Raw genomic sequence first — 13,679 nt, 5'->3', positions numbered from 1 at the left:
AATGATCCTGCACACTACTGGGGGTGCACATAATAGCTGTCCACCAGAGCATTCAAGGGAGCGGAAGCGTGACTTGAGCACTCCGAATGTGCGCTCCACTATGGCCCTGGTTGCAATATGGGCTGCGTTGTATCTTACCTAGGGTGGTGTTGTGGTGTTCCGTATGGGCGTCATCATGTAGGTGCTCAGAGGGTAGGCACTGTCCCCTCGTAAGGTGATAATACTTGTCATTAGTTGGGCTTGTGTATTTATCTGTGTGTGACATGTATGCATGTGCACAGCCATTTGTTCTCACCTAGGAGCCAAGTGTCGCCATGCTTCCCAGCTTCCAGGGCCCGACTCAGGGCGGACATTCTGAATATGAAACTATCATGGGTGGACCCAGGATAGTTTTCATAGACAGAGGTGATGATTCCCTTGGCATCGCATACCACCTGCACGTTGATGGAATGCCAGTGCTTGCGGTTTCGATAGATGTGCTTAGTGGCCCCAGGTGGACGTAGGGCCACATGGGTGCAATCTATGGCACCGAGCACTGTGGGGAAGTGTGCCACCCTGTAGCAGTCCAGGACCACGGCTTGCCTTTCTGCAGGTTTTCTGTGCCTGCGGACTGAGGGGCGCGCAGTGGTGATTGCCAACACCTGGTCATGGCAACGTGACTGCGTGGCCTGTGAGACACCCCCCACTATGGCAGTTGTCCGCTGAAATGACCCAGTGGCCAAAAAATGCAGTACATTGAGCCCCTTCTCCAAGGGACTCAATGCTTGGGAGCACAGGGTGGGTGATGTGAGTTCATCCTCCCACTCCCTGACCAGCTCTAGGATGATACGAGGTGGAAACCTATACCTGCCATAGACCTGGTCATCAGGCATCCCAAAAAGGCTGGTCCTGGGCAAAAAAATGCAGGGCCTGGCTATTCTCCTCCTCCTGTGGTGGTCCGCGATCACTGCTGCGAGGAACGGGACATTCATTGTAGCTGTATATGCTTATTTGTGGTTTGCGCATACTTTTATGCTGCACGAGGGCGCTTCCGCCTGCTTTTGTGTGATGGACGTAATTGTGCGTGTGCGTGTGTTTTGACGTGCGTGGGTTTTCCCTATTCTATTCCATGAATACGTGTAGTTCACGTCCGTGTGGGCGCTCCGTGTACTTCCCAGCGGTACTTCCCCAGTTACGCCCTTATTTTCAGGCATAGTTCCCCATTCCGAATGTTCCGCCCCTTGTTCCTCCCCCTTTTTGATGTGTGCGCTGACGCGTTCGGGATGTGGAAGTGATGTGTGCGCCACGCGCGTATTTTTCGCACATCCCGGAAAATACACGCACATGGCCTTCCAGGAATCGCACACGTGCGATTCGCACGCCTGCGCTGGCTTTTTCACGCTTGCGCCAGCTTGTGCCAATGTTTTTGGCACACATTTATTCCATGAATTACCCCCATAATGTTAAGCTCAATTGGCACAAAAAGGTGGCTTGGGTATGCAGCTTGAAACCAGATTGATGTAGCCATGCATTGGGTTTAATGAGGGTACCCTCAGCTACTATCCGGCCTGCATTATCTGCTGCGTTCAGATTATTTTTCAGGGTGCAACTTGCCGCCTGTTTACCTTCAGCTACTGTTTTTAAAAGCTGTGTTTTCTGGGACTATAGGGCATAGTCTATTTGTTGTGAGATCTCATCCTACTAGTGGCAATTATACTCACCTGGAGCGTAGTGTTGTTGGCTATCCTTACTTGATAAGCAGCCGAGGAAGCTACTTTCCTGCCCAGTGTGTGCAATTTATTTGCTCTCCATGTTAGGAGGGGCTTCGGCATAGGCTAAAGGTGTGCCTGCTCTTTTCCTTGTGGTGATCACCACAAGACAGTGGGATTTAGCTGCCCTTGATGTACAATGGGTCTGACGGGGCTGGTCTAAATATCTTCTCATGAAAAGGTTTACTGCCCTCGTCAGGTTGGGGACAAGCAAAGAAGTCTGAATGTGCCTTTGGATAAATTGGAGCAGTGGAATGAACTGTGCCGCAGATCTTTTATCCCAAAGGATGTCCTCAACAAAATCCTTGTCGACTTGTGCCTCCTGGGTATCAATTTTAAAAGGTTCTGCAGCTTATTAGCTGCTTCACCTTGAGGGAGCCTTTGGCGTTTGGTCAGTTGATCAGGGTGTTCATCAAAAAAGTTAACAAAGCTAGACATTCTCCTTATTACTCTATCAAATTGTTTGGGGGTCAACTGAGTCGAGCTTGCTTTAGGGAAAGGCTCCGGTGTAGAGGGCTGTTTGTGGTACATTGCCCCAGAGAGGGTGTCGCTATGGGCAGTGTTCTTTATCGTTTATAACCAGTGTTTTTGAGGATAGGGGCGTTGAAGATTTGGAGTGTTTTGATGTTTTGGATTTGAGGAGAGTGTCAGGGACGTGTTTATTAATGAATTCACACATTTTTTAATTATTAGCAAGGGCCGTCAACTTGTCTTTTGACGCACAGTCGCCGGTACACAAGGACTTGTCTGATTTTCTTGCGGGGTCGGAAACGGGCGGCCTCTGTTTTAGGGGCCTGTCATATGGCAAACGCGATGGCCCAGAGGACAGGGACTTTTGGGACCTTCCATTCGACACAGCGTGTGGATTGTTGGTCAGCGACGCATTCGACTGACGGCCATGAGGTGTGTGTTTAGTGTGGCATGCAGTGTGGGTGCTTGAGCCTCTCGGTGTCGTCTACGTAGCAAAACCGCCGGCTTCCCTGTTTGAGTCGGGGGCTCCCACGTAGGAAACTGACTCAATGTCCATGGCTGCCTCGGTCTGAATTGAGTGGTGTGTCCAGTGTTCAGTTTTCCAGTACTTTAGTGTCTTGGGCCGAAATAGTTTGCAGGACTTGCCCTGTTTATTGGAATGGTCCCTAGGAAGGCCGAGATTACAAACCCTGTGTGAGTCCTTCCAGGGAAACCTTCTGTTACATGACAACATTTAAACAGTGTGTTTTCCATAGTATGGAAAGGTGGCAGCTCGGTGATGTGAAAGGAAGAACAAGGAAATGGGCATTCTCTAAATGAGATGAATTATGACCTCCCCCCACTCTTACTACTGTACAGGGCCGAGGCTCATTGGGACCTAGGTAGACCACAGACAAAGTTAATCGAGATGGGTGAATAGTTGTCGTCGACGAATGGTTTTGCGATGTAGGGGCGTCGAAAGAATAGAAAGAAAGTCTAAATGTAAACTTCGTATAAGTGAAGGCGTTAGCCAGAAGAAGGATCTCTGCAACCTGCGTCCGACTATGATGGCGGAAAAAAACAATCTGAGGGAAATTGATGTGTGAAGGGCCAGGGGTACAGGTGATGTCACACTAGGGATAGTATTACTGCCACGCCGTGTCGACGTCCCTTTTCGAGTTTCAAAAACAAAAAATGTAATACTCTGCATATCACTAGATGTCAGCCTATGTATAGCATGTGATCTAAGCAGATCCACAAGCCTCAGAAATAGATTTATTTTTAAATTACTGAGGATACCTAGCCTGATGATGAGAATATTCAAGCAAGTGAATCTATGAAAGATACCAACGCTGGAGAAATACCGTTACAGATAAAGAACTATGACTTCAATGCAGCTGCCAATCTCTTTGCTAAACCAATTGAACTACATAGCTAGACGTGGGAGGTTGGTCCTGTGTATTTGAACTGCACTTCTTTGCAGCATCTGATTGATCCCAGTGTGGCACCATGGACCGACCCTTTAAAAGATTTGTCCACCATCCCGATTGTCACATTCTTTGCATCTTTGTTGTGGCTGGTTACCCACATAGCGGGTAAAAATCTTGTCGTCCTAGTCCATCAACGGCTGTGAGCACTCTGTCTCAGCTCACAGGTTTGCACACAAGAGGCGGGGGGCTGTTCCTTCCACTTTCCATTCAACTGTTGTTTTAATTATGGCCTGTAGTTGTGGGATCCGGTGTTCTTCTGGCCCACTGTTGGGCACTATAACCCTTCCTCACCACCAGCATGCACTGAACCTTTAGTCACTGATGACAAATACTCAAAGCCAAATAGTGTAATGGAATCCATGCATTCGTCTGAAGTCTGGTTAATCTCTGGGGAATTTAGGGGCAAGGGTGTCACCAATTGGGATAACACAGTGGTGCTTGGGTGATCTAGTACCCCGGTTGAGAGTTGGTCAATGAACACAATGCTTAATAAAGAGCTACGATAGCTTTCTTGGAAAAATGATGAACTTGTTGCATTATAGGCTTGTTGTGTTAAAGGGGTACCTTAGTACGGAGAGTATCCTTAAGTTATTATCCCTGTCATCCATGATGAGTAAGATGCACATCGCATCTGGCTTTACTGGATGCTTTTCCTCTAATGGGACTTGAGGGACTTCACTGTTGTCTAAATATTTCCCATTGTTCTCATGAATTCAGTGACCAAGTTTTTATTTTAGGGCTGACAATGACCAGGGAGCTTGGAGGATTCTCTGTTTCCCTCCTCCAGGCCCTACATCATGGATCAGTGTGTGGCATCTGGCCCCCATGGTCATGCCTAACACATAACCTAGACCAAAGCATTGGATGTCTTCACAGTATGCAGAGAAAGAAAATGTGTTATTAGTATAAGCCACCAATGTATGATCTTCTTTATTGCACACAACTGCAATACTCTGATGGAGAAGGAGATAGCCTATGGTAAACTTTTTGGTTCTAAAGTCACAATTACATTTATTAGCTTGAGGTACATTTTCTTGTATTTTGTGTTCATATTTTTTTCAAATGATATTAGTTAAAATGTATATGCACAACAATATCTCGGTATGATCTATTGTGTGTACGTTTTGATAACGATTGTAAGTACATTATTTGAAGTTGTTAATGGAACTAAAGAGATGAATTGTTAAGCAAAGATACCAATGAACAATTCTTGTATTGGTGTTGAACAGGAGGTGCTGCACTCGATCTGAAAGCGTGCCCAAACAAACCATTCCGTTGGATTCTGGATATGACATGGCTAAATCTTGTGGAACTCAGCAAACTGCAACAGTTCGCAGAAATTATGAATCAGGTGCTTTATTTTATTTTTATTTTACTGTGCATTTGTAAGGCGCTTATCCATCAAGTAAATTGTGTTTAAAGTGCCCACAGGGCAACATGGAGGGAACATGGGAATGAAAAACAAATATAAACATAAAAGATAGAGGTGGACCTACTAGTCCTTGTGAGCATTCAGAACTTGCAAGTCCAGAGAGAGGGCTGGGATGAGGGATTGGGTTGGTAAGTGCTAGGTGTATCAAGAGGGAAGTGCGAGGGAGGGAAAGGAAAAATTGCCCAAAAGTGATGGACACTTCTGTCCCCTGCGCACGCTAATTAATGGTGACTATCAGTCAGAAGTTAAGGAAGTTTGTAATAATGTAATTTCTATTCTTAGATATAATTTAAATGTTGGATCAATTAAGCGTTTCTTTATAACTTTCCCAGACAGTGTTTTAGCAAATAATAATTTTAATCAATAAGTGTATACAACAATGCATCAAGCTCAACACGTTACGGGAAACTATCAATCTCTTCATTGGTAGCAAATAAAATTCAATATAATCAATAAAAAAGCGTTTCTTCAAACTCCAAGCCTGTCTACAAAGTAAACAGAAGGTTTGTATCAGTTTGCTGTGTAATGCATTCTAGATTTAACAATTTGTGCTGATGAAATGAGTAACTTCAAAATTCACCTGCATAGCAGTTTGTTCAAAAGACTAATGTACGCTGCCACGTGGGTTCCACTCTTGTTCAGCCTATTCTTGCAGAAGTGCTGGGTCTGTTTAATGGGTGTAGAGAAAGAGTTGTTTCACTATGTTAGCAGTGGGGTCAAATGGAGAGTCTGAGAGATCATAGAAGTCATAGCAAATAAATACCTTGTGTCTAGTGGTCGCTAAGAATCCAGGATTCTTATATAGATGTGTTGTAATCCGCATAGGATGTGAACATCGTTTCCTCAAAATGTCCGTCTATAGATTCAAGGTTGGATGGCAACTGTAAAAGTTTAAAGATCATGTCTAACTCTACAGTCAAAAGGACGTGAGTCTTAGATCAATGCTAGTGCAGTTAAGGCATTCTTACCCTGTTCCATATTAGTAACAGGCATGTTGTCAAGGAATGTAGCCTTGTGGAGCAGCTTCGATGTTCTGAAATAGAACGGGAATGTCGAATTAGGAGAGAAGTTAAACTGTCCTGTAATCTCGCTGGATAAGTTCTGGGATAGCTGGTTTACATGTGCGAGCGGTTTGTTGGTTGTCCAGTGGTCTGTCTCCTAGGTTAAGGTGAGGTCAACAGCGTCTCGTATCTATGCAAAGTTCTCAGTGGATGCTGCACGCATTTTAGTAGTCTATGTCTGAAGGCCTCCACACAGTGTATTGGTCTACAGAGGACCCCATTGTCAGGTGATTTGCAGTTATGGAAGTAATATAAATGTAATTACCTCGATAATGGTGGAGTGGATGTCCAAGTCCTTAATAAATGAGCAATCATTATAGTGTTACGGTCATCGAGCATATGACATGTGGAAATTGGCTCAGTTGTTTAAGATCATCTATGTTGTTACAGAGGTCTTTATAAGTGTCAGAAATGTGTGAAAAATAACAAAAGTAACCCTCTCATACGCTTTGTTTTTTAGGCTTGCGTATTTGAATGAAAAAATGTGTCAACCATCAGTTACCCACAACATATGTAACTTCATATTTTCTCACTTCTGCGATGTTCATTCTTGTGGTGAAGTAGAGGATATCTTTTTTACATACATGAAATTTCTACCAGTCTATCACAGGTGTTGTGCTTTTGCTGTACATGTTGTTTTTACAAACAAGACATGAAAATATATAATGTCATGGATCAGATCATCAACATTTCTCTTTACAAGTAGACAAGTATTTAATCGTTCTAAGGCATGTGTTATATGCAATGGTTAAGTATTATAAAGCATGTGCTGTATTTTTGTTATACATATTGAATCAGTTAGACATAGGACTTGAATAATCATAATGTCCATAAACAACATCCTCAGGTAGGCTGATGTCAATTTAGAGAAATGCTGCTAGTGAATATTCTTCATTCAAACCAGTAGGGGCTGTTGTATCTAATTTATGGATCCAGAACATTCAATACATTTGCTTTTTGGAGATTCTTCCTCAACAGATTTATACATGAATTGCTAGGACTGATGTTCCATTTAAGCGTAAGCCCAGAACGTCCTATGTCTACAAATGGTAGTGCAAGGGACATCTCCAAAACAAGCGTTTTATTATGCAGTTTATATTGCAGGATCACATGGTCGCCTAGCCCTGGATAACTTAGCTGGATTCCAATACAAGTTTACTATTAGAAGGCCGGGTTCTTCTTCATCCTCCAAATTCAATTCGACTGCTAACAGATCTTCAGATGAATTAATTATTTGTGTCATACTTTTGAACCCCCTATCAATCGCAATAGCTAGTCCCCCACTAGGGTGACCCACTAGTGCTCTCTTTGCTGGACTCATAAAGGTTTCATAGCCATTAAGATGAAATTCATTGACAGCCATAGTCTCCTGAAAAAGCATAATCGCTGGTTTGATGGAGAGCTTTGGATAATAAAACCATGTATTCAAATTCTTTAGGCCCCATATATACCCTAATAGGGTTTCTAGAATGTTGGATGCATGTGTCTTGAAGGTGGTCAGAATGGATGCATGTGTCTTGAATGTGTCAGAAAGCCTGGTGGTTCAGACAGCAAGTGCAGGTACAAGACCAACAGACTTTCTCACAACATCCCCTAACAGGGTTTCTAAAATGTTGGATGCATGTGTCTTGAAGGTGTTTGCATCTGTAAGCTTGACACTATGCACCCTAAATGCTCCATGTACTCTTACCGCGTATACTAATTCCCTTTGGGCGGTTCCCGAAAGGGCTGGGTATTAACTCCCTGCAGAAATGCAGGATTCCTTTATGCACCTTTCACAGGATGTCAAAGAACGCTGGCTAGCATCTTCACTCTAAACTGGACATGTCGGACTGTTCGGCACCTGCATTAGAAAAGTACTGCACATTTTTCTGCTGATGTCCAGGCAAAGCTTTTGGACATGCCCTCTGAGGGTTCTAACCCTTTTGGCAACAAGGCTGATGAAAGCCTCTATAAATTCAAGGCATCCATGCAAAGAGGTAAATTATTGAACCTAGCATTTCTTAAATCTGCTTCATTTTCTTCCAAAAGGGACAGATGTGGGCCCATTTCCTTTACGTCCAAGGGTGGATCATTCCACAGCAACGTCACTTTCAGCAAACCTAGTAGACAATCTATTCTTCATGGGGCTATGTATACCTTGTCTACCTTGATGTGGCCAATACAGGTCTCCTGTGGTCAGTAGGATAAGACTTTGCAAGTGGGCCTGCCAGCACATTATTGTAGCCATATGGGTCTTATAGTTGGTAGAGCAGGGTTACTAACTGCATTTCTTAACAAAACCTTCCTAAAAATGTTTAGCACTGCATTTGCCTCCTCTGAAACCACTCTTGCACCAAGAAATAGGCCTTCCTTTGATGAAGGAAGCAGTGGAGCTTGCTCCAGCAGAGGAAGTCAGAAGGAACAGATATTCCTGTAACTTTCTGGTACCTAAGATGGGTGGATGACTCAGACATATCCTAGACCTGGGGTTCCTCAACAAGCTTGTCCAAAAGGACCAGGAACAGATCATTTAGGCATTGGAGTTGAATGAGTGGCTTGTATCTTTAGATCTGCAGGAAGTTTGCTTTCACATCCCTTCCCACTTTGTTTTGTGCTTTGGGCAGCACCTACTGCTGGTTTGTTCTGCTCTCAATGGGCCTTACTTCGTCCCTGTTCAGGTAGGTTATTGTGATGAGAACTACCCATTCTCACAAGAAGAAGGTGCACATGTTTCCCTATCTTGATGACTGTCTCCTGTGGGCCAGGTTGGAAGAATCAGCTCTGCAAGATCCTGTAATGATGTGCAACATTTTCCTCAAGTTAGGTGTCTCCACTAACTTTAATGGAGTACTACCTACTTGCAGTCCAATGTTTCAGGTGTAGGAAGAGCTTGCATGACCGCTGACCATAGCAGTGTCGGAACTAGCTGAAGCATTGGATCCGCTGTATTCTTTGGGGCATAGCTTCAGTGTGGCTTGACATGTACAGAGGTCCTTTGCTCTGAGGTGCTTATCAGAGCAATGAAGCACGACACACCAGTGCATTGGGGAGAGGAGAGGAGTAGAGGTTTTTGTGAGTAGTGATGTCTGGTGTACGGCTTGTGCCCAACAGAGCTGAGAGGTGTGGTGATTGTGAAACATCCTCACAAATTGTGAGCACTGTAAGCTTTGTGCCTCCCGCACAGCCTTGCCCTGCCTCGGCTGCAGTCTTCTGCAGTAGCCATCATTGTGCTTAGCGCTATTAGCCTAGCGCCACCAGCAGGAGGAGTTCCCATAAAACCCCTCCTACCTGTTTCAGTTTCCAACGGTGGAGTGGTGGTAATTTCTTATCTTTGATTCAGCTGTTTTGAGTTGGTGTGTGAACGAGGAATCAACAAGGAAAAACCAAAGAGTTCTATTATCCTCCGTTGTTGGTTTCTCCATTTTTGCCTGTAATTGGGGTGCAACTTGTAGCCCCTGTTTGAGGTGTACGCTTCTGCACAGTGTTCCTGCTCCTGTGGTTGTTGCTGCTTTCTTCGTTTCTGTGGTGCCTGTGGAGACTCGTTGGGCCTCATTACAAGTGCGGTGGTCCGGAAATAGCGGTGTCAGATGCACCGTACCGGCACGCTTTTCTGGTCCACCTCACTACGATTTGCGGTGCCGGAAACACTGTGACTGCAAACAAGACCCACAGTGCCACTGTACTCCAGAGCATGTAGTCAGATCACCTGCCTGTCACAAGTGCACATACCCATATGTATCTGACATGTAGCTTAACAATGGTGTAACACAGATGAGCGAATGGGTGAGATGACCATTGTACGACATGCAAACGGAACAAGAAGTGGCACACGCAATGGACAAGTTAGAAGCTGGTGTAGCTTGGTAAGGTGGGTTTGAAATGGTAAGGGAATGTGTACGCAAACCGCCAACCCCCACCCTCTAGCATCATGATTAAGGCTTCCGGTTTATGGTATGTATCAACTGCCATTTCCCCCTGTTTTGATCCATATTTATTTCTGGGCCTTTCAATCTGTATTCATCCACATTTCTCCAGTGTCATATTATACTATCTAGATTTTTAAACATGTTTTAAACAATGGTGGCAATCTTGAGAAGCATGGGGTCGGTGGTACAGTCTACATCCATGGTATCTTATATGGACACCGTCCCTGTGAGACTCGAACGTGGGTGGGGGGCTATGTGACTCATTTTATGGTTTCTACTTCGAGCTCAAGCCAGGGTCCAGCCGAATCCCTCCCAGCCACAGTGGATGGAGTTGTTGCAGGGAGAATGGGCAGCTCTGGTTTGATACTTTTGGAGGAGAAACAATTGGACGCATTACCCCATGAAGCTTGGAACTCCCTTATAGAAACAACAGGAAACCTCAATAAAGCATTGTCCAGAATTGAAGAAAATATAAATAACATTATGGCTGGGAAAGTGGGACAGGGGATGAACTTGGTGTCTGATGTGTCTATATTGGCACCAGCCATCTCGCCTGAACTGGGGAAGCGTGTTAGACTTTCTTTAGATTTCAGGACAAATCAATGGGCACAGCCTGAGTCTCCAGCCCTTGCTCATGGTTTAACAGAAATTATTTTTTATCAGCCAGATGCTATTAATCCAATTCGATTGGATACCTTTTGTTCACCTATGCCAATGATTTGCACTTGTGGGGGTTTGGGGGCATGCCAGAATAATCAGGGAGGCGTGTGTCTTCAAGAGGTGGCGGACGCCAGGTCCCATCGTGGGTGTTTACCTGCTCAGGAGGAGGGCCTAGCCAGGATTACGGGGGGGACATAACTACAGTGGTTGACGAATTGTCCTTTCCAATCCTTTCACGGCTCCTAGATTCTATGTATGGACAGGGGCTATGACTCCCTTTACTTTGAATTGCGGGAGGCTAGACTGATCATTAAGGAACTTTCAGAGAAAGTTCGTTTTTTGGAGGGGTTCATTATTGCCTCATCTAGAATATGCGAGGCATAGGTTACATAGTTGCATAGCTACACATAATGCTAGCAATATATGTAGGTCGTAGCAGTGATACAGTAGATTATATACAGAATATTATACAGTTTAGGTTACATAGTTACATAATTACACATAAGGCTAGGGATATACAGGTTGTAGCATTGATGCAGTAAATCAGATACATGATATTCTACAGTTTACAGGTATTATAACAACAAAGGTGGGGGGGGAGGCATTGGCTAGTTGATTGATTGCTTCAGATGATTGATGTAATTAGACCTGAATTTAAGGTAGGATTTCTCCTCACGTATGGTGTGGGGCAGTGAGTTCCATGCTTGGGCCGCCTGGATGGGGAAGTTAGCGCCTCCAACCTTGGTCAATTTGAATCTAGGGATGATAAGTGTGTTGGCATTGTAGGTTCTCGAGGGTCCGGACGACCTTCTTTCTGTAAATCTATCTGTTAGATAGGGAGGAGCTATGTTGTTCATGGCTTTGTGTGTAAGGGAGGCAACTTTCAGTAGGATTTTGTCTTGGGTCGACAGCCAATTGTTATTGCGCCTTATCATCGTAATGTGTGATCGTCTAGGGATATCAAGAGCTGCTCTCAAGGTGTTGTTTTGTAGAATTTGTAGTGTTGTGTAGGATGTGTTTATTGGCTCCAATATATAAAGCATTACAGTAATCGAGTCTAGATAGAACGAGGGCTCTAGCTAGAATCATGCAACTGTCATTAGAGATAAAGTGTTTACCTGCTCTGATGAGCTTAAATGTGTAAGCTGTTGCTGAGGCCAGTGAGTTCACCTGTTTGTTGAAGGAGTGGGTGGCATCTAGATGGAAGCCTAGAGTTTTCACTTCCTTGCGTACCTTAATAGAGTTCCCATCGATCTCAAAGGCAGAGTAATTCTGGCCTAGTTTTTTGAGATTGGAGTGTGTGCCCAGAATGAGTAGCTCTGTTTTGTCATCATTCAGGTATAGACCGTGAGTAGCCATCTATGCCTGGATGATGAGATACACCCTATTCACCAAGGCCAAATCATAGTTGTAATCCTCCGAAAGCGGGAGGAGAATCTGGGTATCATCTGCGTAGTTAGTGTAGGTGATACCAAGAAGGTCCAGATCATCAAAAAGGGGCTTAGTGAATATGTTGTATAATGTCGGAGATACACATTGGATCCGCTGCGTTTGAGGGGGAGAACACATTCATGGTCCTTTCACTGAGGAAAGATTCAACCCATATTATGGCTTCTTTGGAGAAATGTGCAGCAGAGTTAAGGTGGTTACAGAGGACTTTGTGATCAATAAGGTCGAATGTGGCTGAGAGATCTAAGAGTAAGAGGAGAGCTGTTTGACCTTTGTCTCTTAACTCATCAATTTAAACTTTCAAATCGATGAGAGCAGTCTCGGTCCCATGTTGTGGATGGAAGCCGGACTGCCTTACTCCTAGTAGTTTGTATTTTTCTAGGAATTTTTTATTTGGGTGTATGCAATCTTGTCCAGGATTTTTAATAGTAAGGGGACTGTCATGGTGGGACTGTAGTTAGTGGGAATGAGGGGGTCTAGAGATTGTTTTTGTAGCAATGGCAGTACCCATGATTGTTTTAGGTTGGACGGTACGCTGCCTGATGTGAATGTTCTAGGGTCTATGGTCAGCAGGTGAGCTGTGAGGGACCCGAGTCGGTGACTAAGGCTGAAGGGGAAAAGGCAGAAATGGCTGGGCAGACTGTGGAAGTGACGCAGGACCTGATTATGAAAGAGAACCTCCTGCCGCCAGTACCTGTTCTGGGGCGGCTTTGGGGATGCTCAGGCAGTTTGGTGCCTTATCCTTTCGAGGTATTGCCTCCCCCTTTTACAGGTCCACACTTAAAAGAAAAGTGTTTGGTTCAAAACAGAATAATAGGGGGTCACAGATGTTTTTATCTAAAGTGCCCCACAAAATATTAAACAAACTGAAGAGAGACCCTCTTTTGACCTAAGTAACATCTCAGTTTATCCGTGTGATGAGGTGATTGCATACACGGATGAAGATGGTGATGTATAAGAACCATTAGATAAGGTTGTCCGGTAGTGACAATGCCTGTGGGAAAAGGCCTTAATGAGGGGACTTTGCCACCGCCGCAGAAAATACAGAAACTTTACTCAATATTCTCAAGACCGATGGTTGTTACTGAATCAGTCTCCCGTCCTGAGGTCCAAATGGGTGCCTTTAGTAAAGTCCTTGTGCCCCTGTCCCAGATCATAGAAGAAAGGCGATCAGGTCTGCCAAAAATTAAGAAATTCTCACAAAGAATTGCCCCTCTTGTCCATTCTTGTCCATTCTGTAGATGGTGGTAGTCAAGTGAAAGGGCACCAGTAGGGCAAGGTGTGAAAAAGAAGCTGGAAGAGGGTGCGACTTGTCTTTATTTAAGCTGGCTTTTTGAAAGCTCAAATAGAATCCCCTTAAAAAGACACTATACACTGTTGCTACCTTTTGAAATTCACAGTCTTAGGTTGGTAACTACTGATGGGTATTGTGGAATTTGTGTATTAGGATTGTCTAGACATTGTTAAATTACACCTGCATT

General features: G+C 44.3%; 1 protein-coding gene across 1 annotated transcript in view; it reads left to right on the top strand.

The window, feature by feature from the left end:
- Positions 1-13,679, top strand: part of DNAH8 (dynein axonemal heavy chain 8) — an 8,835,797-nt gene that overhangs the window by 8,089,080 nt on the left and 733,038 nt on the right. The window contains exon 80 of the mRNA XM_069608756.1: positions 4,918-5,039. Within this exon, the coding sequence (XP_069464857.1) occupies positions 4,918-5,039 (122 nt within the window). The remainder of the gene's footprint in view (positions 1-4,917; positions 5,040-13,679) is intronic.

This window comes from Ambystoma mexicanum, chromosome 4q (genome assembly GCF_040938575.1).
Source record: "Ambystoma mexicanum isolate Mex_15411 chromosome 4q, UKY_AmexF1_1, whole genome shotgun sequence".
Lineage (NCBI taxonomy): Eukaryota > Metazoa > Chordata > Amphibia > Caudata > Ambystomatidae > Ambystoma > Ambystoma mexicanum.
The sequence above is the reverse complement of the archived record's forward strand: the minus strand, read 5'-3'. Positions and strand labels throughout refer to the sequence as shown.